The sequence below is a fragment of the Eutrigla gurnardus genome (assembly GCF_963514095.1).
Source record: "Eutrigla gurnardus genome assembly, chromosome: 5".
Lineage (NCBI taxonomy): Eukaryota > Metazoa > Chordata > Actinopteri > Perciformes > Triglidae > Eutrigla > Eutrigla gurnardus.
In genome coordinates, this window is record NC_139919.1 from 22,290,630 (window position 1) to 22,318,178 (window position 27,549).

The 27,549-nt window shown below is 42.8% G+C and overlaps 2 protein-coding genes and 3 pseudogenes across 12 annotated transcripts in view; all 5 read right to left on the reverse strand.

The window, feature by feature from the left end:
* Positions 1–27,549, reverse strand: part of LOC311013230 (protocadherin alpha-C2-like) — a gene marked incomplete at its 5' end in the record, with an annotated part of 181,695 nt that overhangs the window by 68,608 nt on the left and 85,538 nt on the right. The window contains one exon of one of the 8 annotated variants that reach the window (XM_084009227.1): positions 5,894–8,284. The exons of the other annotated variants lie outside the window; for them this stretch is intronic. Coding sequence (XP_083865353.1) covers positions 5,894–8,284 — 2,391 coding nt within the window. Of the gene's footprint in view, positions 1–5,893; positions 8,285–27,549 lie in introns of those variants that run through there. 8 annotated transcript variants of the gene reach the window in all.
* On the reverse strand, positions 2,580–4,691 carry LOC311013261 (protocadherin alpha-10 pseudogene; annotated as a pseudogene). Its single transcript has one exon. The product of its transcript is annotated as a protocadherin alpha-10 pseudogene (transcript).
* On the reverse strand, positions 9,018–11,649 carry LOC311013334 (protocadherin alpha-10 pseudogene; annotated as a pseudogene). The gene is made up of 2 exons: positions 9,182–11,649; positions 9,018–9,047 (listed from the first exon to the last, which is right to left on the reverse strand). The product of its transcript is annotated as a protocadherin alpha-10 pseudogene (transcript).
* On the reverse strand, positions 12,595–18,294 carry LOC311013335 (uncharacterized protein; the record flags this gene model as incomplete). The annotated part of the gene is made up of 2 exons (XM_084009360.1): positions 15,908–18,294; positions 12,595–15,033 (listed from the first exon to the last, which is right to left on the reverse strand). Exons 1-2 carry the CDS (start codon positions 18,287–18,289, stop codon positions 12,595–12,597), a joined length of 4,821 nt encoding a protein of 1,606 aa, XP_083865486.1. The 5' UTR covers positions 18,290–18,294.
* On the reverse strand, positions 18,474–20,906 carry LOC311013336 (protocadherin alpha-3 pseudogene; annotated as a pseudogene). Its single transcript has 2 exons — positions 18,970–20,906; positions 18,474–18,497 (listed from the first exon to the last, which is right to left on the reverse strand). The product of its transcript is annotated as a protocadherin alpha-3 pseudogene (transcript).

Consider the following 27,549-nt stretch of genomic DNA (forward strand, 5'->3'; position numbering starts at 1 on the left):
TATCACTGACTAGTAAATAGCTCACCTGACCATTTTCTCTAACGTCTGCATCAGTTGCAGATACTGCTTTCAGGACCGTCCCAACTGGACTGTTTTCTTCCACATACATATTTATTACAGTCTCTGAAAACCGAGGTGTGTTGTCATTTACATCAGAAACCTGAATAATAACCACAGTAGTAGTAGAGAGAGGGGGCTTACCTTCATCCATAGCTTTGATGGTAATATTGTAGTGGGAAATTAGTTCCCTGTCTAGCGTGCCACCAATGACTAAAGAATAATAATTTTTATAATTTGGCTCCAATTTAAAGGGAACTGAATTAAATATTTCACATTTAACTTCACCATTTTTGCCCCCATCTCTGTCAAGAACTGAAACAAGTGCAATAGCAGTCCCAATTTCAGCGTCCTCCTTCACTGTACTGAGCAGTGACGTCACCGTAATGTCAGGCGCATTGTCATTCAGGTCCACCACCTCCACTAGTACTTTGCACTGTGCTGTTAATGGAGGCTGGCCTTTGTCAGCAGCCTGTACACGAATTTCAAAGGCAGGATGTTCTTCAAAGTCAATGTTTCCTTTAACGGTTATTATTCCTGTTTCTGAATCGATTTCAAAAATGTCTAAAACATGGTCCTGATCTTTTGAATTCAGTAAATATACAATGTCTTTGTTTGCCCCCTCGTCAGCGTCAGTTGCAGTCACTGTTACCACTGTCGTGCCAAATAGCGCGTTTTCTGTAATGCTTGTTTTATACAGTGTTTTTGTAAAGGTCGGTATATTATCGTTGATATCCAGAACATTAATGATAATTTCTGACGTGCCTGATTTCGGAGGTGTCCCTCCATCTATTGCGGTCAGTGTGAGTTTGATTAAAGCCTGCTGTTCTCGGTCTAACCCTTTCTGAAGAACTAACTCTGCTGACACACTACTTCCCTTGTGCACCGCTAAAGAGAAATATTCATTTGAGTTCAGCCTGTATGTGTTAAGACTATTTTTCCCGACATCGGCATCGTAGGCTGACAGCACAGGGAACGTCGCACCCGGCAGTATGTTCTCTGCTACGTTGATAGTTTGTGATTTGGAACGAAACGACGGGGCGTTATCATTTACATCCAGAATATGAACTTCAATACGGTAAAGTTTCAGTGGATTATTAATCACAGCCTCTACATTTATTGTGCATTTTGCAGCTTTCGCACAGAGCTCTTCTCTGTCTATTCTTTCACTGACGTAGAGAAAACCTGACTTCAAATTTACGTCGAAATACTTGCTCTTTGAACCAGCAACTATCTGAAACATACGGGACTCCAAATCCTGTACATTAAGATTTAGATCCTTGGCGAGATTCCCAACAGAAGTACCCCGGGTTACCTCTTCTGAAACGGAATAAGAGAGCTGTCCGGTTACCGCTCCACAGTTATACTCCAAGACAACAAGCACTAGATATATCCCGATGGCGGCCTTTCTTCCCCGGAGAGGCATTATTCCGTACAGCGAGGGAAAAGCATATATCCTTATCGACGAACGTCTCGCTGGTTTAGCTCAAAAGATCGTTTGAAAGACCGAATTTCCCTTCAGTATATTTCTATGTTCATCTTCCTTCGCTCTGCGTCTCATTCTAACAAAGCACTCACACAAATGGTGATCCGTTTTGATGTGGGAGGGGCCTCTACGCATCAGCGACCTGGTAGCGGTGTTACGGTCTATAGTGTCGCCTCATGGCCATTTGAAATAACTACAATGCATTGAAATAATCACAGCCAAACATAGTCTTTTCCTTAGAAACAGTCAGAATATCAAGAATTCCTGACGGCGAAAAAAGACAAAAACGACAGGCTCTTCATTATATAGTGTACTCTGGCCGCTATAACGTATCTGAGTGCAAAGCACACATAGTTCAGGACCATGGATAGAGCGTCAGTATGCTGATGCGGCGTGGCATTCAACCACACTTGAGACGAGGCAGCTTTCAAGTTAAATACAATCTGTCTAACACACGGCGGTAATGTTTTTCACCTTCTTGAAAAACGTACAACACATTTAGACAACACTGCATGTGGTCAATGACTTTCCAGACCAAACATTCAACGTCAAAAACATGCAATTAAGTAAGCAACATGAAAGACAACGACGTTCCTCAAAATTGCATTAATTGCATCTTCTGGGTTGGCACCTCTAGACTCTAGTCAACCATAAGGAAAAGCGAGTCACGAAGCTAATCAAACACGTAGTGTATTTCATATTTATAATATGCATTGTCCATTATAAGAAATTAGATTGTTAATGTATATAATATTTTTTACAATATTACAATTTATATTTAACAGTCGATATCGTGTTGATTTTTTTATTGTGTCCTATCGATGATTATGGGAGGTCTATGGATGCACGACGTCAAAGCAATACATTATGTTTAATCAATTTCCAGAGTAGTAGCCTACACGTGGATTTGATTTAGAATATTATATGTTATTAAAATGTATGGGAATTTTACGTGATGTCTTTTATAGGCAGCTTTAACAAGTGAATATAATGGCGTATTGAAACATACATTCGACTAAAGAAAGCAATTATGTTTTTATAATCTTACCTTGTCTTGGTTGGGTAAAGTCTGAGTTCTGGTAAAAGTGTCCCCTCCATTAATACTGATCAGCTCCCCATCTACAGGCGGAAACGGTGCGGGGAAAACCACTACGTCACTCTTCAGTGTGTCTGAGCTGAAACACACGTCATACTGCTGAGTAGATTTGGAGTAAGACCAGCTCCCGTCAGGGTGGGTGGTGATCATGGGGGCGCTGTACCTGCTGAAACTACCGTCTGTCCTGTGGCATTTGACAGCTATTAAACTGACGAGGCTCAGCAGGAAGATCACCGACACCGACACAATGGAGATCAGCAGATACAGGTTTAAATCAGAGAAGCTCTCCTCCTTTATGGGCACATGTCTGAACTGAGTCTGGATGTCAGCTGTGCTTTCAACCACCACCACGTCAATAGACACGGTAGCTGACAGGGAGGGTTCTCCGTTATCAGAGACCAACACCACCAAGGGGTGAGTTTTCAGGTCATTGTCACTCATTCTCCTCTTAGTCCTGATTTCTCCGGTGCTGGTTCCGATCCGGAAGAGGTTGTTTCCTTTGGGCTCAGAGAGGTGATAAGAAAGCAGCGCGTTGTATCCAGAGTCTGCATCTACAGCCCTGATCTTTGCCACAAAGTATCCCGCTTCAGCAGAATATGGGATGTTCTCACTGTTAACGGAGCCGTGCTCAGAATAGGGCGCGAGAATCGTGGGACTGTTGTCATTCTCATCGAGGACTAAAACGTTCACAGTCACGTTGCTGCTGAGAGGAGGAACACCAGAGTCTGTGGCCTGAACTTTAAACTGGAACGTCTTAAACTCCTCGTAGTTAAAAGACTGCAGGCTGACTATATCTCCAGTCTCTGAGTTGATGTTCACCATTGTCGAGAGTGGCAATGAGTTAGTTTTACTTTGTAAGAAAGAATAGCTCACCTGACCATTTTGATCGATGTCAGCATCAACTGCTGAAACTGTTTTCATAACTGCTCCTACTGGACTGTTTTCTTTCACATAGACATTAATTACGTTTTCTGTAAACTGAGGTTTATTATCATTTACATCTGAGACGTGCACATTAATAATGCTCGTGCTAGAGAGAGGTGGACTGCCCTCATCAGTTGCAGTTATGCTAATATTATATTGCGATGCGCTCTCTCTGTCAAGAGGACCGTCCACAACCAGGGAATAGTAATTCTTATAATTTGATTCCAATTTAAAAGGTACATTATTGGACATTTTGCAGTTCACGATCCCATTTTTACCTCCGTCTTTGTCAAACACTGAAATCAGTGCAACGGCGGTGCCAACGGACGCGTCCTCCTTCACAGTGTTTAACAGAGATGTAACTGAAATTCCAGGGGCATTGTCATTAACATCTAAAACTTCAATCAATAATTTAGCATGTGAGGTCATCGGCGAAGAAGCTCCATCGCTGGCGTGTACTCGAATCTCAAAAGCATTATTCTCTTCGAAGTCGATATTCTTTTTATTTGTTACAGTCCCAGTTGTTTCGTCTATAGCAAACAGATCAGTTTGTTTTCCTCGACCGACTTCACTGAAAGAATATAACACTTGTCCGTTTTGACCTGCATCTAAATCCGTAGCATTTAACGTTATTATCGACGTGCCTATCTTGACGTTCTCATACACACTGGCTTTGTATAGAGTTTGGCTGAATACAGGAGGATTATCATTAACATCCAAGACATTGACTATTATATTCATACTGCCGGATTTAGCAGGAGTTCCTCCGTCAACGGCAGTCAGTGTGAGTCGAATCACAGATTGTTTTTCTCGGTCTAAAACCTTCTGGAGCACTAACTCGACAGTAACACTTTCTCCTTTATGTACAGCGAGAGAGAAGTGTTCGTTTTGGCTTAGCTTGTAGTTAGTGACAGCATTTTTACCGACGTCTGCGTCTTGAGCCGGATGCAGTGGGAATGTAGCCCCTGCTGCCGTAATCTCTGTCATGTTGATGATCTGCGACGTGCTGAGAAATGACGGGGAATGATCATTCACATCTAAAATGATAATTTCAATCCGGTACAGTTTTAACGGATTATTAATCACTGCTTCTACACTAAGAGAACATGTTGTTTCATCGCCGCAGAGTTCCTCTCGATCTATTCTCTCATTCACGTACAGGACTCCAGTCTTCAGGTTTACCTCGAGATATTTCCTCTTTGATCCAGCAACGATCTGAAACATGCGCGACTCCAAATCCTGGACATTGATAGTCAGATCCTTAGCGATATTCCCGACAAATGTTCCCACATTCACCTCCTCGGAGACGGAGTAAGAGAGTTGGCCAGCAACCGCTTCCCAGTAACAATCCAGCAGCAAGACCAAGAAACATATCCATACGCGTGTTCTGCCCGGCAAATGCATTATTCCATTCATCGAGAGAAGTCATACAGGCAGATCATTTCAATAGTATCACAGACTCGATGCTGAATGGGCTAATACACTAAACGAATTGAAGCTGCAACACGAAAAACGTCTTCACGTCGTTCTTTGTCAGTCTCCCCGTCTCTTTGTCATAAAACCTTGCTAAACACCACCCTCTGGTTCTGGGAGGAGTCCCGCCACAAACGAGATAGTTAAAATGTGATGGTCTATATTGTCCCCTTGTGGACACTTACGAGAACTGCTTTCAACATCACACATGATATAACAACGAGACCTATATTAATGTCAAATGAAGGATTCAGCCAAACCTCAAGGAACGATTCTGTCAACATGACTCCATTTAATTTTACCATTTGTTTTTAATATAAAATATATGTAATGTATGCCCTCGCCCTGTCATTATTCAAGTCATAATCCAGACAAATCCCCATCCTTTTTAAACTGCAGAGACAATTGACATGAATATTTTAGACTTATTGAAGGAAAATTATTGAAAATATCTTTTCTAGTTTTCAACATTACCAAAGAAATGTATACATTAACTAATGCATTTGTTACAGAGAACAGGGTTGGTCCTTTATCGTTTATTTTATGATCATTGCAAGAAACACAATCCCAATTTGTTCAGAACCGCATTTTGGCCTGCATATTAAAATACCGAATGGGCAGTCAAAAAATTAGATAGGAAAGCCAACGATAACTGTACAACAGGGTACAGTTAAGATATCAATTTACTGTTGCACTTCACTCATTTCTATTTTGCTTAAACAGCAATTCTACATGATATTTTGCTTGTCAGCTAAATGGCACATAGTCATTTCAAATTATATGAATAAAACAGCAACATTCCATGTTGAATTATAAACAGTACAGAACTTTGTATTAAAAGCATCCTTCTCTCTTACCTTGTCTTTGTTGGGTAAAGTCTGAGTTCTGGTAAACGTGTCTCCTCCGTTAATACTGATCAACTCCGCATCTACAGGCGGAAACGGTGCGGGGAAAACCACTACGTCACTCTTCAGCGTGTCTGAGCTGAAACACACGTCATACTGCTGAGTAGATTTGGAGTAAGACCAGCTCCCGTCAGGGTGGGTGGTGATCATGGGGGCGCTGTACCTGCTGAAACTACCGTCTGTCCTGTGGCATTTGACAGCTATTAAACTGACGAGGCTCAGCAGGAAGATCACCGACACCGACACAATGGCGATCAGCAGATACAGGTTTAAATCAGAGAAGCTCTCCTCCTTTATGGGCACATGTCTGAACTGAGTCTGGATGTCAGCTGTGCTTTCAACCACCACCACGTCAATAGACACGGTAGCTGACAGGGAGGGTTCTCCGTTATCAGAGACCAACACCACCAAGGGGTGAGTTTTCAGGTCATTGTCACTCATTCTCCTGTTAGTCCTGATTTCTCCGGTGCTGGTTCCGATCCGGAAGAGGTTGTTTCCTTTGGGCTCAGAGAGGTGATAAGAAAGCAGCGCGTTGTATCCAGAGTCTGCGTCTACAGCCCTGATCTTTGCCACAAAGTATCCCGCTTCAGCAGAATATGGGATGTTCTCACTGTTAACGGAGCCGTGCTCAGAATAGGGCGCGAGGATCGTGGGACTGTTGTCATTCTCATCGAGGACTAAAACGTTCACAGTCACGTTGCTGCTGAGAGGAGGAACACCAGAGTCTGTGGCCTGAACTTTAAACTGGAACGTTTTTAACTCCTCGTAGTTAAAAGACTGCAGGCTGACTATATCTCCAGTCTCTGAGTTGATGTTCACCATTGTCGAGAGCGGCAATGAATTAGTTTTACTTTGTAAGAAAGAATAGCTCACCTGACCATTTTGATCGATGTCAGCATCAACTGCTGAAACTGTTTTCATAACTGCTCCGACTGGACTGTTTTCTTTCACATAGACATTAATTACGTTTTCTGTAAACTGAGGTTTATTATCATTTACATCTGAGACGTGCACATTAATAATGTTCGTGCTAGAGAGAGGTGGACTGCCCTCATCAGTGGCGGTGATGCTAATATTATATTGCGATACGCTTTCTCTGTCAAGAGGACCGTCCACAACCAGGGAATAGTAATTCTTATAATTTGACTCTAATTTAAAGGGAACACTATTAGAAAGTTCACAGTTCACGATCCCATTTTTACCTCCGTCTTGATCAAATACTGAAACCAGTGCAATGGCGGTGCCAACGGACGCGTCCTCCCTCACAGTGTTTAACAGAGATGTAACTGATATTCCAGGGGCATTGTCATTAACATCTAAAACTTCAATCAATAATTTGGCATGTGAGGTCATCGGAGAAGAAGCTCCATCGCTGGCTTGAACTCGAATCTCAAAGGCATTATTCTCTTCAAAGTTTATATTCTTTGTGTTTGTTACAGTCCCAGTATTTTCATCTATAGCAAACAGATTAGTTTGTTTCCCCTGGTCTATTTCAATAAGAGAATATGATATTTTCCCATTTTCACCTGCATCTAAATCGGTAGCATTCAGGGTTACTATCGATGTTCCAATCTTGACGTTCTCATACACACTGGCTTTATACAGTGTTTGGCTGAATACAGGCGAATTATCATTAATATCCAACACATTGACTATTATAGTCATACTACCTGATTTAGCAGGAGTTCCTCCATCAATGGCAGTCAGTATGAGTTGGATCACAGATTGTTTTTCTCTGTCTACAACTTTCTGAAGCACTAACTCGACAGTTACACTCCCTCCTCTATGTGTAGCAAGAGAGAAGTGTTCATTCTGGCTAAGCTTGTAGGTATTTACAGTATTTTTGCCAACGTCTGCATCGTGAGCTCGTTTCAACAGAAATTTAGCCCCTGCTGCTGTACTCTCTGTTATGTTAATTACCTGTGACGTCTTGAGAAATGAAGGAGAATTGTCATTTATATCTAAGATCATGATTTCAATCCGGTACAGTTTTAAAGGGCTGTTAATTACTGCTTCTACACTAAGAGAACATGTTGTTTCATCGCCGCAGAGTTCCTCTCGATCTATTCTCTCGTTAACGTACAGAACACCAGTCTTTAGGTTTACGTCGAAATATTTCCTCTTTGATCCAGCGACGATCTGAAACATGCGCGACTCCAAATCATTGACATTGATGTTCAGATCCTTAGCGATATTTCCGATAACAGTCCCCAGATTTACCTCCTCGGGCACGGAATAAGAAAGCTGCCCAGACACCGCATCCCAGTTACAATCCAGCAGCAAGACCAACAGATATATCCACACAGAGCCCGTTCTCCTCGGTAAATGCATAATTCCATACATCGAGAAGGAAGATGTGTGCAAATCTCGACCATACGTTACAAAAACCACGGGATTGAGATCAAGGAAGCATTTCCACGACCAAACGAGACAACCGTTCTTTTGTCGCCCGACCTCTCTTTATAACAAAGCAAAGACGCATCATCCGCTGAATCTGGGAGGAGCCGAACGCCAACAGAGGCAGTCCAAATGTGATGGTCTACGGTGTCCCCGTGTGGGCATTTGTCATAACTACATGCTAAATAAAAAATGGAAATATTGTTAAACATTCACAATTCTCCTCTAGCATTAAGCGATTTAAAATGCCATGGTCAAAAATTAATCAAGATGGTTTATCCCAGTGATCACTAAAATCCAACTTGTGTAATCTAATTATTGCTAAGAATATGTCTTCTCTTTGAAACCAATTGAAAATAAAGGTACAACAAAAGACTATAAACACAGTGGCATTGAGTTATTTGGTGTGGTGAATAAAGAAAGTCCCTCTCCCTCCTTTTTTTTAAAAAAGAGCAAAGTGACTGCGATGGTTACATTGATTTACATGGAGATAAACTATGACGTGTTGTTGAAAGGTTAATACATTTGTTAGCATGTATTAATACACACTCTGCGCTGTCGTACAGTTTCCATTGCATTCTGTACAAGCATCAACAAAGTCGCGTTCAGCACCACGGAGAGCGACTCACATCAGAATGCGATTTAACAGACAGAGATGAATGTGAAACAATCACCAAAGTCACAGCAGGCTACAGTCTTCGATATCGATCTATACAAACCCAATACGTGTGATGACGTCACCTTAATATTGACGCTGTCTTGACTGGCGCATATCTTTACGTAATTGCACCATATTGTTAACAATATTATCTTTGCCTGTAGAAAATATGAAGAAATGAGTACGTAATGTATGTAATCTCTTACCTTGTCTTGGTTGGGTAAAGTCTGAGTTCTGGTAAACGTGTCTCCTCCGTTAATACTGATCAGCTCCGCATCTACAGGCGGAAACGGTGCGGGGAAAACCACTACGTCACTCTTCAGTGTGTCTGAGCTGAAACACACGTCATACTGCTGAGTAGATTTGGAGTAAGACCAGCTCCCGTCAGGGTGGGTGGTGATCATGGGGGCGCTGTACCTGCTGAAACTACCGTCTGTCCTGTGGCATTTGACAGCTATTAAACTGACGAGGCTCAGCAGGAAGATCACCGACACCGACACAATGGCGATCAGCAGATACAGGTTTAAATCAGAGAAGCTCTCCTCCTTTATGGGCACATGTCTGAACTGAGTCTGGATGTCAGCTGTGCTTTCAACCACCACCACGTCAATAGACACGGTAGCTGACAGGGAGGGTTCTCCGTTATCAGAGACCAACACCACCAAGGGGTGAGTTTTCAGGTCATTGTCACTCATTCTCCTCTTAGTCCTGATTTCTCCGGTGCTGGTTCCGATCCGGAAGAGGTTGTTTCCTTTGGGCTCAGAGAGGTGATAAGAAAGCAGCGCGTTGTATCCAGAGTCTGCGTCTACAGCCCTGATCTTTGCCACAAAGTATCCCGCTTCAGCAGAATATGGGATGTTCTCACTGTTAACGGAGCCGTGTTCAGAATAGGGCGCGAGAATCGTGGGACTGTTGTCATTCTCATCGAGGACTAAAACGTTCACAGTCACGTTGCTGCTGAGAGGAGGAACACCAGAGTCTGTGGCCTGAACTTTAAACTGGAACGTTTTTAACTCCTCGTAGTTAAAAGACTGCAGGCTGACTATATCTCCAGTCTCTGAGTTGATGTTCACCATTGTCGAGAGCGGCAATGAATTAGTTTTACTTTGTAAGAAAGAATAGCTCACCTGACCATTTTGATCGATGTCAGCATCAACTGCTGAAACTGTTTTTAGAACTGCTCCTACTGGACTGTTTTCTTTCACATAGACATTGATGATGTTTTCTGTAAACTGGGGTTTATTATCATTTACATCTGATACGTGCACATGAATAATGCTCGTGCTAGAGAGAGGTGGACTGCCCTCATCAGTGGCGGTGATGCTAATATTATATTGCGATGCGCTCTCTCTGTCAAGAGGACCGTCCACAACCAGGGAATAGTAATTCTTATAATTTAACTCTAATTTAAAGGGAACACTATTCGAAAGTTCACAGTTCACGATGCCATTTTTACCTCCGTCTTTATCAAACACTGAAATCAGTGCAACGGCGGTGCCAACAGACGCATCCTCCTTCACAGTGTTTAACAGAGATGTAACTGAAATTTCAGGGGCATTGTCATTAACATCTAAAACTTCAATCAATAATTTAGCATGTGAGGTGAGAGGCGAAGAAGCTCCATCAATTGCCTGTACTTGAATCTCAAAAGCATTATTCTGTTCAAAGTCGATATTCTTTTTATTTGTTACAGTCCCAGTTTTTTCGTCTATAGCAAACAGATCAGTTTGTTTTCCTCGACCTACTTTACTGAATGAATATAACACTTGTCCGTTTTGACCTGCATCTAAATCGGTCGCATTTAATGTAATCACCGATGTTCCGATCTTAGCGTTCTCATACACACTGGCTTTGTATAGAGTTTGACTGAATACAGGCGAATTATCATTACTGTCCAAGACATTGACGATTATATTCATACTGCCTGATTTAGCAGGAGTTCCTCCGTCAACGGCAGTCAGCGTGAGTCGAATCACAGATTGTTTTTCTCGGTCTAAAACCTTCTGAAGCTGTAACTCTGGAGATATACTTTCTCCTTTATGTACAGCGAGAGAGAAGTGTTCATTTTGGCTTAGCTTGTAGCTATTTACTGTATTTTTACCGACGTCTGCATCGTCAGCAGAATGCAGAGGAAATTTAGCCCCTGCTGCCGTACTCTCGGTAATGTCGATTACCTGTGACGTGCTGAGAAATGACGGGGAATTATCGTTCACGTCTAGAATGATGATTTCAATCCGGTACAGTTTTAAAGGGTTATTGATTACTGCTTCTACTATAAGAGAGCATTTGGATTCATCGCTGCAGAGTTCCTCTCGATCTATTCTCTCATTAACGTACAGGACACCAGTCTTCAGGTTTACCTCGAAATATTTCCTCTTTGATCCAGTAACGATCTGAAACATGCGCGACTCCAAATCTTGGACGTTGATGTTGAGATCTTTGGCGATATTTCCGACAACACTCCCCAGATTGACCTCTTCTGAGACGGAGTAAGAGAGCTGCCCGGCAACCGCTTCCCAATAAAAACCAAGCAGCGGGACCAAAAGATATATCCACACAGAGATCGTTCTGCTCGGCAAATTCATAATTCCGTTACATCGACAAAAGACAGACAGATACTGAGAATAACGTATCTCAAGTCAAGAAACTGCTCAGAATAAGGAGATATGCCTAAATTACTTTTGCGCATATTTCCTCTCCAACAATATGCTCGTCGAATCGTTCTCTGTAGCTCTCGGAGTCTCTTTGTTTCTGTCGCTTGAGAAACACCACCCTCTAAATCTGGGAGGAGCCCCGAGCCACCAGAGAGGATGTTCACATGTGCTGGTCTACAATGTCCCCACGTGGAAACTTGTAACAACTACACTCAACACTGACACAGTATTCTTAAACTCCCCATGAACATGCCAAGCCAATCCATAACTCAAGGAAGAGACAGCATAACTTCCTCTGCCTTATGATACTGATAATTTGGACTGCCATTGTATACATCTGTATGTGTTTCAACAGTATCGCCTATTGTAGAAACTGATTAAAATAATCACAATTCAGCTGTTGTGGTTACAGAAGAAGGTATTACAAATATTCACATTCTAGGAAGATGGTTTAGTTCAGTCAACAACAACAACAAATAACTCTAAGCTAGCCAAACCCGAAACACTTAAAAGAAAAATAAACTGAAAATGAATCATTAAATCAAACTAAGGTCAAATACTTTTTAGTCGAAGTAGCCTTGTTAATAAATAATTTAATATATTGTATATTTTAAAGTGAGAGTTGCTAAGGTTATAAATGAATATGTTGCAAACCAGACCAGAAACGTGTTCAGCACCATGGATAGTGGCACACAGATTAAAAAACAACTCTACAGGAAGTAGTGACTGGGTTCACACCTGAACAGGCCCATTTCTATCATCAACATTGTCAGTTAATTTTAATATGTCCATTTGAACTGAAACTTGAAACTGAAGTCTATTTATCACGCTGTAGTGACATACCTTAACACAAATCTCTTTGAAAATGACTACGTAAAGGGGCATCAATTCCCACGCAATTCTCTACATGAGTGTCTAATAACATGTTTATGTAAGCAACGCAATCAAGTTCTTACCTTGTCTTGGTTGGGTAAAGTCTGAGTTCTGGTAAAAGTGTCTCCTCCGTTAATACTGATGAGCTCCCCATCTACAGGCGGAAACGGTGCGGGGAAAACCACTACGTCACTCTTCAGTGTGTCTGAGCTGAAACACACGTCATACTGCTGAGTAGATTTGGAGTAAGACCAGCTCCCGTCAGGGTGGGTGGTGATTATGGGGGCGCTGTACCTGCTGAAACTACCGTCTGTCCTGTGGCATTTGACAGCTATTAAACTGACGAGGCTCAGCAGGAAGATCACCGACACCGACACAATGGAGATCAGCAGATACAGGTTTAAATCAGAGAAGCTCTCCTCCTTTATGGGCACATGTCTGAACTGAGTCTGGATGTCAGCTGTGCTTTCAACCACCACCACGTCAATAGACACGGTAGCTGACAGGGAGGGTTCTCCGTTATCAGAGACCAACACCACCAAGGGGTGAGTTTTCAGGTCATTGTCACTCATTCTCCTCTTAGTCCTGATTTCTCCGGTGCTGGTTCCGATCCGGAAGAGGTTGTTTCCTTTGGGCTCAGAGAGGTGATAAGAAAGCAGCGCGTTGTATCCAGAGTCTGCGTCTACAGCCCTGATCTTTGCCACAAAGTATCCCGCTTCAGCAGAATATGGGATGTTCTCACTGTTAACGGAGCCGTGTTCAGAATAGGGCGCGAGAATCGTGGGACTGTTGTCATTCTCATCGAGGACTAAAACGTTCACAGTCACGTTGCTGCTGAGAGGAGGAACACCAGAGTCTGTGGCCTGAACTTTAAACTGGAACGTCTTAAACTCCTCGTAGTTAAAAGACTGCAGACTGACTATATCTCCAGTCTCTGAGTTTATATTCAGCATTGTTGACAGCGGGACTGAGTTAGTTTTGCTTTGTAAAAATGAATACCTCACATGGCCATTCTCATTTATATCGGCATCAATTGCAGTCATCGTTTTAATAACTGTACCTGCTGGGCGGTTTTCTTTAACATAAACGTCAACCAGCGGCTCCGAGAAGCGCGGCGGATTGTCATTGACATCAGAAACCTGAACTGTCACTATCTTGGTGCTGGAGAGAGGTGGGCTCCCTTCGTCACTTGCTACGATTGTGACGTCGTACTCTGCCCGAGTCTCTCTATCAAGTGGACCATCAACCACTAACGAATAATAATTTTTATAATTAGTGTCCAGTTTAAAGGGGGCGTCATTCGCAATTACAGCGTTCACTTTACCGTTTTTTCCACCATCTTTATCAAGCACAGAAATTAACGCTATGGCAGTACCTACTTTGGCATCCTCCTTCACTGTGTTTAGCAGTGACGTCACTGTGATCTCAGGAGCGTTATCATTGAGGTCCACCACTTCTACAAGCACCTTACAATGAGCAGACATTGGAGGTTGGCCTTTGTCACTGGCCTGGGCGTGAATCTCAAATGCTGGATTCTCTTCGTAGTCGATCTTACCTTTAATTAAAATTGCTCCCGTTATAGAATCAATTTGAAATAGATCTAAAACATGATCCTGGCCTTTTCTTCTTAAAGAGTATTCTATTTCACCATTTAAACCTTCATCCTCATCAGTTGCATTAAGACTGATCACCTTAGACCCTGTTGGCAAGTTTTCAGGAATCTTAATTTTGTATAAAGATTGACTGAAAACTGGAGGATTGTCGTTATTATCCAAAACGGTGATTATGATCTGTGACGTTCCTGTCCTCGGTGGATTCCCTCCGTCTTCTGCAGTCAGTGTGAGTGTTATTACAGAGTCATGTTCTCGGTCTAAAGATTTCTGCAGCACTAACTCGGCAGACACGCTATCTCCCCCTTTGTGGATCTCTAATGAAAAGTAATCATTTTTACTGAGCTTGTACGTATTAACGCCGTTCTTTCCGACATCCAAGTCCGACGCCTCTATCAGTCCGAATTTCACTCCTGGTGAAGTACTTTCGGCAATGCTAAGTGACTGCAATTGCTCAGAGAAAACGGGAGCGTTGTCATTCGTATCTATAATAGTTATCTCTAAACGGTAAAGCTTCAGTGGGTCATTGATCACGGCTTCTACATTGACAGTGCATGTTGTAGCCTTCGCACAAAGCTCCTCCCGGTCTATTCTTTCATTGACGTAAAGAACACCAGTTTTCACATTAACATCAAAATATTTTCTCTTCGATCCAGCAACAATCTGAAACATACGGGACTCTAAATCTTGCACGTTGAGATTTAGATCCTTCGCGATATTTCCAACATAAGTCCTCGGGTTTACCTCCTCTGAGACGGAATATGAAAGCTGTCCATGCACCGATTCCCAACAACAATTCAGCAGCAAGGCCAGGAGTTGTATCCGAAAAAGGATGGCTCTGCTTGGTAAATGCATCATTACATCCAATCCAAAAAAGAACACGAATCCAAAGTCCAGCCACTCCCGTCAAAGAATCATATTAACAGTAAAGCACACATTCCAGTTCCTGGTGCTCGGAAATGCTTTCCACCGCTCTCTCTCTCGCCCTGCGTCTCTTTGTAACAAAGCCCCGAGAAACATCATCATCCTCTGTTTCTGGGAGGAGTTATCTGCCTGCTTAAATTACGTACAGAGTCATGGTCTATAGTGACCCCACGTGGTGATGTAAAATAACTGCATTCAACCTTTCATTGCAACAATGGAATGTCTAACCATCTTTATAAATGGAGCAATTAATAATTACAAACACAGTTGTAACTATTTGAAATGATCTCTCTCTCTCTCTCTCTCTCTCTCTCTCTCTCTCTCTCTCTCTCTCTCTCTCTCTCTCTCCCAATTGTAATATTTCCACATTTTTGAATACGAAACATGGATTATGGCAACACAATAAATTGTAAAACTATTTCCCCTAAATATCACGACAGGTTTAATCTGTCTGTCTGTTTAGTACCCGTGAATTACTGTCATAAAATCGAAATATATGGGACAGTAAATGACTATTACACATATTTTCCACATTGTACTCTCCATTCCCCACACGGGGTTGACACAGCTCACTGTGATGCTCGTTTCAGAACCACGGACGGCAACTAACACTTTCTATATAGTGTGATAGGTTTACCAACGTCAAATACTCTCATTACTTTGGTTCATGCAGCACTGTACATTTAAATACGAAAAAAACAAAACAAATGGCACTTATAAACATATTGTGGGAGGTTTTCACGAAGTAAATTCACTTCATGTAAGAACAACAAAACATGGAGAAACATTGCTTTCAGGCTTAGCTGTCAGGAATGCTTCAATACATATAGCTTGTTCATACTTTTCTTACCTTGTCTTTGTTGGGTAAAGTCTGAGTTCTGGTAAACGTGTCCCCTCCGTTAATACTGATCAACTCAGCATCTACAGGCGGAAACGGTGCGGGGAAAACCACTACGTCACTCTTCAGCGTGTCTGAGCTGAAACACACGTCATACTGCTGAGTAGATTTGGAGTAAGACCAGCTCCCGTCAGGGTGGGTGGTGATCATGGGGGCGCTGTACCTGCTGAAACTACCGTCTGTCCTGTGGCATTTGACAGCTATTAAACTGACGAGGCTCAGCAGGAAGATCACCGACACCGACACAATGGAGATCAGCAGATAGAGGTTTAAATCAGAGAAGCTCTCCTCCTTTATGGGCACATGTCTGAACGGAGTCTGGATGTCAGCTGTGCTTTCAACCACCACCACGTCAATAGACACGGTAGCTGACAGGGAGGGTTCTCCGTTATCAGAGACCAACACCACCAAGGGGTGAGTTTTCAGGTCATTGTCACTCATTCTCCTCTTAGTCCTGATTTCTCCGGTGCTGGTTCCGATCCGGAAGAGGTTGTTTCCTTTGGGCTCAGAGAGGTGATAAGAAAGCAGCGCGTTGTATCCAGAGTCTGCGTCTACAGCCCTGATCTTTGCCACAAAGTATCCGGCTTCAGCAGAATATGGGATGTTCTCACTGTTAACGGAGCCGTGTTCAGAATAGGGCGCGAGAATCGTGGGACTGTTGTCATTCTCATCGAGGACTAAAACGTTCACAGTCACGTTGCTGCTGAGAGGAGGAACACCAGAGTCTGTGGCCTGAACTTTAAACTGGAACGCCTTTAACTCCTCGTAGTTAAAAGACTGCAGGCTGACTATATCTCCAGTCTCCGAGTTTATATTCAGCATTTTGGAAAGCGGAACTGAGTTACGGTCACTTTGTAAAAAACAATAGCTCACCTGGCCATTTTGACTGCTATCGGCATCAACTGCAGTCACTTTTTTAATAACCACACCTGTTGGGCTGTTCTCTTTCACGTAAATATTAACCAGCGGCTCCGAGAAGCGAGGTGGATTATCATTAACATCAGAAACAAAAACGGTCAATATGTTGGTGCTGGAGAGAGGTGGGTTCCCTTTATCGGTTGCTACGATAACGACATTGTACTCGGTCATTGTTTCTCTATCAAGTGGACCATCAACCACTAACGAATAATAGTTTTTGTAATTCGTGTCCAATTTAAAAGGGGCGTCATTTGCAATCACAGCTTCGACTTCGCCGTTTTTCCCAACATCTTTGTCCAACACAGAGACAAGTGCTATAGCAGTACCTACTTCTGCGTCCTCCTTCACTGCGTTTATTAGTGACGTCAGCGTGATCTCAGGCGCGTTGTCATTTAGGTCCAGCACTTCTACCAGCACCTTACAGTCAGCAGACATCGGTGGTTGGCCTTTGTCACTGGCCTGTGCGTGAATCTCAAATACGGGGTGTTCTTCGTAGTCGATTTTACTTCTCACTAAAATTGCACCCGTTTTAGGATCAATTTGAAAAAATTCTAAAATGTGGTCCTGCCCTTTGCTTCGCAATGAATATTCTATATCAGCATTTAATCCCTCATCTGCGTCCGTTGCATTCAGAACTATAACTGTTTTACCTACTGGTAAATTCTCAGAAATCTGTGCCTTGTACAAAGAGCTGCTGAAAACCGGAGCGTTGTCGTTAATGTCTAAAACATTGATAGTGATTTGACACGTTCCTGATTTGGGTGGGTTTCCACCGTCGACTGCAGTTACTGTAAGCGTCACAGCACGTTGCTTCTCTCGGTCTAAAGCGTTCTTAAGCACAAGCTGCGCAGACACACTGTCTCCCCCTTTGTGGACCTCTAACGAAAAATAATCATTTGCACTCAGCTTGTACGTACTAACGCTATTCGTACCGACATCGAGATCTGATGCCCCTATGAATCCAAATGTCCCTCCTGGCACAGTACTTTCAGCAATGTTGAGAGTTTGAAAATTCTCAGGGAAATATGGCGCATTATCATTTATATCGACTACGTTTACCTCCAAACGGTAGAGCTTCAGTGGGTTGTTGATGACGGCTTCTACATTGACCGTGCATTTCGTCGCTTTCGAACAAAGCTCCTCGCGGTCGATTCTTTCAGTAACATGAAGAACACCAGTTTTCAGATTTACATCGAAATATTTTCTTTTCGGTCCGCTAACAATCTGAAACATACGCGCCTCCAAGTCGTTGACATTGATGTTTAGATCTTTAGCGATATTTCCCACAGAAGTCCCCGGGTTTACCTCCTCTGATACAGAGTAAGTGAGCTGCCCACATACCGCTTCCCAGCAACAATCCAAAAGAACAACGGCTATGTAAATCCAAAAAGGGCTCCGTATCCTCCGCGTCGACATATTTTGATCCAACGAGAACAGAGCAGATGTATTCCAGTCTCCAAACCCCGTCTAATAATTCAGAATGAAAGCTAAGTGCCACTATTCAGTTTCATTGCTTTCTAAAGGGATGCCGACAAAACTGATGGCTACAAAATCCATTCTTGCACTGCGCCGCTTTGCAACAAAGACCAGAGACACACAATCATCCTCTGAATCTGGGAGGAGCCTGAAGACCAGGATGAACATTAAAATCTGACGGTCTACAATGTCACCTGGTGGCCGTTCTACATTCACCACAAAAAAACAGACTAAACATTCTTCTGAACTATAGGGAGAATGGAGTTATAGAGCGAGACCACTCATTTAAATGCGGCGTGTTGTAATTGTAAAACTGAATATACCATTGAGACCACACACCACAAGCTAAGTTATTTCAGCACCATGGACAGCGACATACACACATACTGCAGTACTCTTGGGAGAGTGAATTAGAAATGTGTGTTATTTTTACTTAAGTATTGACATTACTTTAGCCCATGCACGGATATAAATAAGAAAAAACACATTTAATGTAGAAAGTTGTCACAAAATAATTTACTTAAAAAAGGATCACTGAGAGACACGTTCTCAGCCGTAGCCCTGGGGAATTAAGTAGCATCGAATAAATCATGTGGATTTTTTAAAAATGGTTTTCTTACCTTGTCTTTATTTGGTAAAGTCTGAGTTCTGTTGAAAGTGTCTCCTCCGTTAATACTGATCAGCTCCGCGTCTACAGGTGGAAACGATGCGGGGAAAACCACTACGTCACTCTTCAGTGTGTCTGAGCTGAAACACACGTCATACTGCTGAGTAGATTTGGAGTAAGACCAGCTCCCGTCAGGGTGGGTGGTGATCATGGGGGCGCTGTACCTGCTGAAACTACCGTCTGTCCTGTGGCATTTGACAGCTATTAAACTGACGAGGCTCAGCAGGAAGATCACCGACACCGAAACAATGGCGATCAGCAGATACAGGTTTAAATCAGAGAAGCTCTCCTCCTTTATGGGCACATGTCTGAACTGAGTCTGGATGTCAGCTGTGCTTTCAACCACCACCACGTCAATAGACACGGTAGCTGACAGGGAGGGTTCTCCGTTATCAGAGACCAACACCACCAAGGGGTGAGTTTTCAGGTCATTGTCACTCATTCTCCTCTTAGTCCTGATTTCTCCGGTGCTGGTTCCGATCCGGAAGAGGTTGTTTCCTTTGGGCTCAGAGAGGTGATAAGAAAGCAGCGCGTTGTATCCAGAGTCTGCGTCTACAGCCCTGATCTTTGCCACAAAGTATCCCGCTTCAGCAGAATATGGGATGTTCTCACTGTTAACGGAGCCGTGTTCAGAATAGGGCGCGAGAATCGTGGGACTGTTGTCATTCTCATCGAGGACTAAAACGTTTACAGTCACGTTGCTGCTGAGAGGAGGAACACCAGAGTCTGTGGCCTGGACTTTAAACTGGAACGTTTTTAACTCCTCGTAGTTAAAAGACTGCAGGCTGACTATATCTCCAGTCTCTGAGTTGATGTTTAACATGGCAGATATTGGGCTTTTACTTTGTAAAAATGAATACCTCACCTGGCTATTCTGGTTAACATCAGCATCAGTTGAAGTCACTGTTTTAATAACTGTTCCCGCTGGATTGTTCTCCTTCAGATACACATGAATTAGGGGCTCTGGGAACAGAGGTGGGTTATCATTTACATCGGAAATATGTATCGAAAGAACACTCGTGCTGGAGAGTGACGGAGTTCCTTTATCAGTGGCAACTATGGTGACGTTATAGTTGGAGACACTCTCCCTGTCCAGGGGTCCGTCAACTAACAACGTATAATAATTTCTGTAGTTTGCTTCGAGTTTGAGCGGCACCTCATTTTTAATCTGAATCGTCACATCGCCGTTATTCCCACCATCCTTATCGAGTAGTGACACGAGCGCAACTACGGTGCCGAGATTGGCGTCTTCTCTCACCGTGGTCTGTAGTGACGTCACGGTGATCTCCGGAGCGTTGTCATTGACGTCCACCACTTCCACCAGCACTTTACAATGTGCGGACATCGGCGGCTGCCCTTTATCACTGGCCTCTACGCGTATCTCAAAAGCCTTTTTTTCTTCAAAGTCTATATTGCCTTTTACCTTAATCACACCCGTTTGACTTTCAATTTCAAATATATCAAGTACGTGATCTTGATCTTTTCTCCTCAGGGAATATACAATCTCGCTGTTGAGGCCCTCGTCCGCATCGGTGGCGTTCACAGCGATTACTACAGTGCCTGGTGGCGTGTTTTCCGGAATTTTCGTCTTATACAACGTTTCGCTGAATATCGGAATGTTATCGTTGTTATCTAAGACATTAATGACGAGCTGTGAGGTGCCTGATTTCGGAGGGCTTCCTCCATCTACAGCAGTCAGTGTCATGGTGATCACAGGCTGCCTCTCTCGGTCCAAAGCTTTTTGCAACATTAACTCAGCAGACACGGTGTCACCTGCTTTGTGCACTGCCAAAGAGAAATGCGCATTTTGGCTTAATTTATAAGTGCTGACTCCGTTTCTACCCACATCTACATCAGTTGCTTCGGATAATGCGAATTTCACTCCCGGTAAAGTTGTCTCTGCGATGTACAGATTTTGCAGTTTGGTCGTAAACAATGGGGCATTGTCATTTACATCTAAAATGTCGACATCAATACGGTAAAGCTTTAACGGATTATTAATGACTGCCTCTACACTTACTGAGCATTTAATTTCGTCTGCGCAAAGCTCCTCTCTGTCTATTCGCTCATTCACATAAAGCACACCGGTCTTCAGATTTACCTCGAAGTATTTTCTCTTTGATCCAGTAACAATTTGAAACATACGGGGTTCCAAGTCCTGTGAATTAAGGTGGAGGTCCTTAGCGATATTTCCAACGGGAGTCCCCGGGTTTACCTCCTCTGAGACGGAGTAGGAGAGCTGCCCAGACGCTGCTTGCCAGTAACAATCCAGGAGAAAAAGCCCCAGATATAGCCCGAGATATCTCCATCTGCAAGGCGAAGACATATTTCTGTCCAATATGAACAACGCATGAATATAACGTCCAGCCAGATATTGTAGGACGTCTTGGAAGCTTGGAATCTGATTGGAAAAATGTGTATTGGTCCCGCTGTCCTCTCTATATAACAAAGACTGCAAGAAATGCCCTGATCGCCTGAGAACGGGAGTGGCCTATTAGTACGAGAGTGGAGCTGTCCCCGATGGACCAACAGCGGCGCCGCGTGGTGAAATAGGCAACATGCAGCAGTGAGAATGTAGGCCTCATGATGCCTCCTCGAAAACAGCCATTACGTCACGCAATAAAATACTAATACAATGGATATGTGCTGGTGAAAAACCTGACTCACACTAGAGTATATATATATATATATGTATAAAGCCTTTTCTGCCTGTGATGATTTGATATCTATCCTTCAAAACAGTGTATCTACCCAAAACACACACACACACTCTCTCTCTCTCTCTCTCTCTCTCTCTCTCTCTCTCTCTCTCCTCTCCCTCTCCCTCTCCCTCTCTCTCTCTCTCTCTCTCTCTCTCTCTCTCTCTCTCTCTCTCTCTGATTCACACCTCATCTTGTTCTACCTCCTTCCCCTTCTCTGCCCCAATCATTTCCCATTTATTTAAACACTCGGGTCATTGGAGACACTGTCAGAAAATATAATTTAAATTCAGGCTCTGGAGGCATCTTCTGAATTGTATATGGTTTTTGATCACATCTAAAATGTATGACTTTCATCTTCCATTTGTGTGTGTTTTTTTTTTAAATGATGGTATCCAAATTGCCACGTGTGTAAACAATGATTTCAGTCATAACAAACAAAGCATTTGCGCAACAGAAGGCTAAGCACTGGCCAAAAAGTTAATGAGAACCTCTTGTTCAGATGCACCCACATCTGTGTGCTGTGTTGTATTTCAGTGTTCCTCCACATTTCCACAGAGACATTAGTCATGAGTTTATGAACATTCCGTCGTTTGTAATCCCAGGATTAAGCCCTGGGTTCAGAAACTCCTGTCCTATTTCCTTTCTGTAGGAACATGATTTGATTTGAAAATATTAATAACCATCCCACACTGAGCTGCAGTCATCCGTCAACCCCAAAATGCAATAATAATAATAGCTCACAAAGGAGCTCGACCTGTGTGCTCAATTTTCCTAATGTGTGGTGATGGAAATAGTATGTACTTTACAGAAGGACACTGAATAGAATATACACACACACACATACACACACACACACTCACACACAGAGACCACCTGGCCCATCAGACCCAGACAGCCCTTGATGAAATTCAGTGATTCATAGTTTATTTGTAGGTCACTGTCTATACTGTACCAGCCGTGCAGGACTTCAGTCTGGATTATCTTATTCATAAAATCAACATGACACACATGACACACACAGAGCACTGATATTACAGTTTACTCAGCAGTGTACAGTTAATCTTCATTTTTCCAGGGATTCTGCTTTGTGGCCTGCTGACACTGTGACCTTGTTTTGTGCTCAATGTGAAGAAGCCATTTTTTTTGTATGTGAAAACGTACTTGGTAATAAACTCCTTTATGATTCTGTTACATTTATAATGCACACATGTTAACCTTACTGCCCGTACTCATTATACGGATGATCTCAGAGGCTGTAGTAAAATATCCCAACCTGAGGTCAAAGTCAGGGACTTTTACTGAGCATTAAGACACATAAGGTGGTGATCACAGCTCACCTGCTGTTTCAGATACAGCTCTTATGGGAAGTATCTGCAGAGGGGTCAATCAATATATTGATAGCTCTATGCACTAATATAAACAATTAATCATAATGTGCAAATGCGCAACCTCCACACAGAGACATATGCATGTATGTGCTTTAATTGATACCACTTTAGTTGATTAAATTAACCAAGAGATCACAAAGACAGTATTTCAGTTTTTATTTATTAACTGTGTATCCATTGATGAAAGTCACATTTCCTGAGGACATAATAATTTAATTTGTTGAATAATTTATGGTGAATAAATGGTGGTTAAGAGAAATGCACTATTTACTCCCCAAACACAGGGAGCTGTGCATAATAAATCTAGTTGTTAAATACATGTGTGCCTATTCACCCGCTTCTCTGTGGTTTAACTATCACGTGATACAGTTAAAAGGGGAAACAGTAGGTAGCACCATCAGCAGTGTGACCGAAGGAGCAGAGGGAGCAGGTGAGGGGAGGGGTCTACATTGATGGAATAATAGTTAGCAACCATGTTTTAGGCGTGTTCATTGACTTATTAAAGGGCTAGCTCATATATAGTCACCAAATTGGCTTTTGTATCTCTGCAATACTAAACATTTTAATGATAGCCCGTGTGTGTGCTTATGAGTAAGTGTGTTATAAGGGTGTGTACTGTTCATCTGTGTGTGAGTAGATGGGGGAAGGGTGCTATCTGAACATGCTCCAAGGAGAGTCCCACCCCCCTCTCTCTCTCCTTCTGCACGGTTCTCTTGTCTCCATAGCAACATCATCTTGGCACAGACATGATGCATGTGCACAAAGACACACACACACACACACACACACACACACACACTAATGCAAAAGCATATGGGTTCATTTTTGAAAAGGGATGGGGAAGTATAAAAAGAAACACTCTGCACGAGTTCCTTCCCAATTCTCCATTTTTATCTGCTACTGTTCAATTTCATGTAGCTCTTTCATCATACTGAAGTAATCAGATCATATTGTGACAGGCTCAACACACACACACACACACACACACACACACACTGTGCATTGATAATGTAGCAGTGCAGCAGCATATTCACTGACGGATTCACTTCAACAGCAGTGCTTGCGTTTCTTTCCACCCCCACAGCCCCACAGCTAGCCTGACCTTTGCATTCAGCCATGCCCAACCCACTGTATCCTCTCTGGGCCAGGGCTCTGGGGACTACCCCCACTCATGCAGTCTGCACACTACAACCTGCTTCATGTGACGAGATGCTGATGTCATAGTGCTGTTTTTTTGTGTGGGTAGATCTCAATACAGCACAAGGGGGCAACCTACTCCTTGTGCATGTTTCCATCTTTACTCCGTACCAATCCTCTCGTACTCTATCATGCTCTTTGTTCAGATCTATTCATTTTTGCTTTTTCTTTGTGTGCTGAGGTGCTCAACCTACTTAAGATTTAACTGATGATTCTTAAACAGCTACGATACGACTCATACAGCGCTTGATGGGGTGTGGTTCTACTCATCCTGTTTCTAAAATTATCTGATAAAGCAGAGGGGAGGAATGGAGATAAAGAAGGAAACAAACTATATACAATATAATAGAAACAGGACACAGGGAAGTGAAATTACAGAAGAGGAACCCAAATTAAGTAAAAATAAGGTAGGAGGGGAAATGCCTTGGGAGATATAGAAATCTAAAAATAGAGGAGGATGTATTTTCAGAGAGAGGATATTTTCCAAATGGTACAATTAGCTGCCTAGTTACCATACAACACTGATATCTTAAAAATAAAATAAATAATAATAATAAAAAAAAATATTTGAAGTATCAGAATCCATGGCTGTGCTCAGACAAAAATAGCACCCTATAGAATGCATTAACTCGATAGCACACAAGCATCGACACACAAACAACATCATAATAACATCATATATGATAGCTAGAAAGAGGCAGAGAGGGGGGGGGGATTAATCACTCCTAATATTTAATCCAACTACCACTTAATCATTTATTTCCAAATCTGAGCTCGCCTCCACCGGTTTCTGGAGTAAGTAGGACAGGGGCGGGTCCTGAGAAACATGAGCCGGAACAAGATAAAAACCAGGACACAGCAAGATGGAGCATGCCCAAACCCACACCACCAACATGCATCTACCCTTGGGATTAAAAATAGAGGCACACCAAAAACAGTGTTCACTCATTCGGAATGTAATTGCACAATGCCCCAAAATCACATAATTAGTTACTCTACTGTAAAACAACAGGCAGAAGATACGGCAAGCTGTTGTTGCTGAGCTGACTGCTCTTTTTCATGTTGTCGTGAGCTGTCACTGCTCAGTTGTGGAGATAGGACAGTGTATTTGAGATTTTAACTCCGTCACTCAGTCCGGCTTCCTCCCACAGTCCAAGGACGTGCAGGTTTGGTTAACGGATGACTTTAAATTGCCTGCAGGTGTGACTGTGAGTGTGAACGGTTGTCTTTCTCTATATGTTAGCCCTGTGATAGACTGGTTAGCCGTCCAGGGTGTACCCTGCCTTCGCCCAATGTCAGCTGGAATCGGCTCCACCCCCCCCCCCCCCCCCCCCCCGCGACCCTGGACAGGATGTTGTTGATTTATAACGGACCAGCCAAAGTATAAGAATATTCATATATTGTCAGTTTACAGGTGATTTGTATGTAAAGAAGCCATATGTTCATCAAATGGCCAAAATAGCCTCATCATAATGGAGCCATGCAATTAAAATAAAAGACATTGAACCTGTAACAGTGAAGTCACAGTAATTCATAATTAGCAGTGCATCTATACACCATGGATTACAGTGTCTGTGGAGTTTAATTGCAGGCATGTGTGTGTGTGTGTGTGTGTGTGTGTGTGTGTGTGTGTGTGTGTGTGTGTGTGTGTGTGTGTGTGTGTACGAGAGGTTTGAGAGTGAGAAATAGAACTGATGAGAGAGATAGACAAAAGAGAAACAATGTGTGTGTGTGTGTCCATGAATTCCATCTGTATATGCAGTAGTTAATGGTAGCTCAGTGACGACGTTATTCTAATCCAGCAAGCAGTTTGTGAAAGCAGAGGCATGCTTATGGTTTACTTTACAACGACAGGTCATCAATCAAAACCTGTCAATAAAACAGGATGTACAACAAGCTTTGGGAACAGCAAAGATAGCAGAGAGATCTGGTTGGTCAGCTAGAATCATTTGACTGTAATGGACACCCTGATTGGCTCAGCATTGCACCTAGAGACAAAGGCAGTGTCTGAGAGTTCTCTGCTTTCACCGGGTGCACACAGGCCCATAATAGATTCACTCTCTCCCCTCTTGTATCCGTGGTGACGCAGATGCAGCCCCCGTCAGTGCCCCTCCCTGCACCCCCCTCCACTGCACCCCTCCATAAGAACACTCCGTACATCTGACAAGGACAGGGCGTTTAGTTTTCGAATAACAACCATATAAACCCAAAAATGTGTTATATTTGACTAAAATGCATATATTTCCCACACGATGCAAATTAATCCCATTTTATACAAAAATGTTATATGGTAGAGGACACAGACGCTCCATCTATACTCTCTTTCTCTCTCCTCTCTCTGTTTTGCAATGACACACACGGCCTAACCAAACATTTTTTTTGTGGGATTAAGAATAAATCTAGCTTTATAGTCAGGCATGGATAACCTAGATTTGCCAATCAAATGGTTCACTCCGGAAGTGGGCATGGACTGTGTGTGGCTTTAATCAAAATGTAAAATGGGACAGGACCCACTGTCCATGATCAATAACGACACAGAAACTCGATAGCAACACCAGTCAATACACTGCCGCATACAGAGTGGCAACATGCTAAATAATTGAATGTATTGACACACAGACACACATAAGGCACAAAAGGAATGGCATGTCATTTTCACTTTTTGCCACCAGGGGGAGCTTTTTCACCCTTGTCTTTGTTCTCTATAGCTGTTTCCACATGCATAGTCAGACACACACTGCTGTCAGAGGCAAGGAATGCTATGAAGCCTTATAGTAGATTAGCACACACACCCACTCAAAAATTGGATCAGTGGTACAAATACACTAGCAGCGTTTGTGTCTGCTACACATCTGTGTCTGCCTGCAGGAAATGAAAATGTCAGCTCCCAGATGGGGAAGGCGATGTGGACGCAGCTAACAATACCTACACATTCATACAGCCTGATGCATATCAAAACAAAGAGGGAAAGACAGTGAGAAAATTCCATCAGCCACAACTGAAGCTTATTCAGAATATACTGTATCCTTTATTCAGCATACTAAGGGCAACTGTAAACCATAGGTTATCCACAGTTCCGTGTCTTATTTATATTGCCTATGTGTTAACAAATTACCCTTGTGTATGTATTAATGTAGCATTGTGTCATTTTTATTCTCTTACCAGTCATGTAGTACTGAATATGCAGCAGGCTATGCAGCATGTGTATTGCAGGTGCAGGCCTGCTGCGCTAGGGCTTGGCCCATT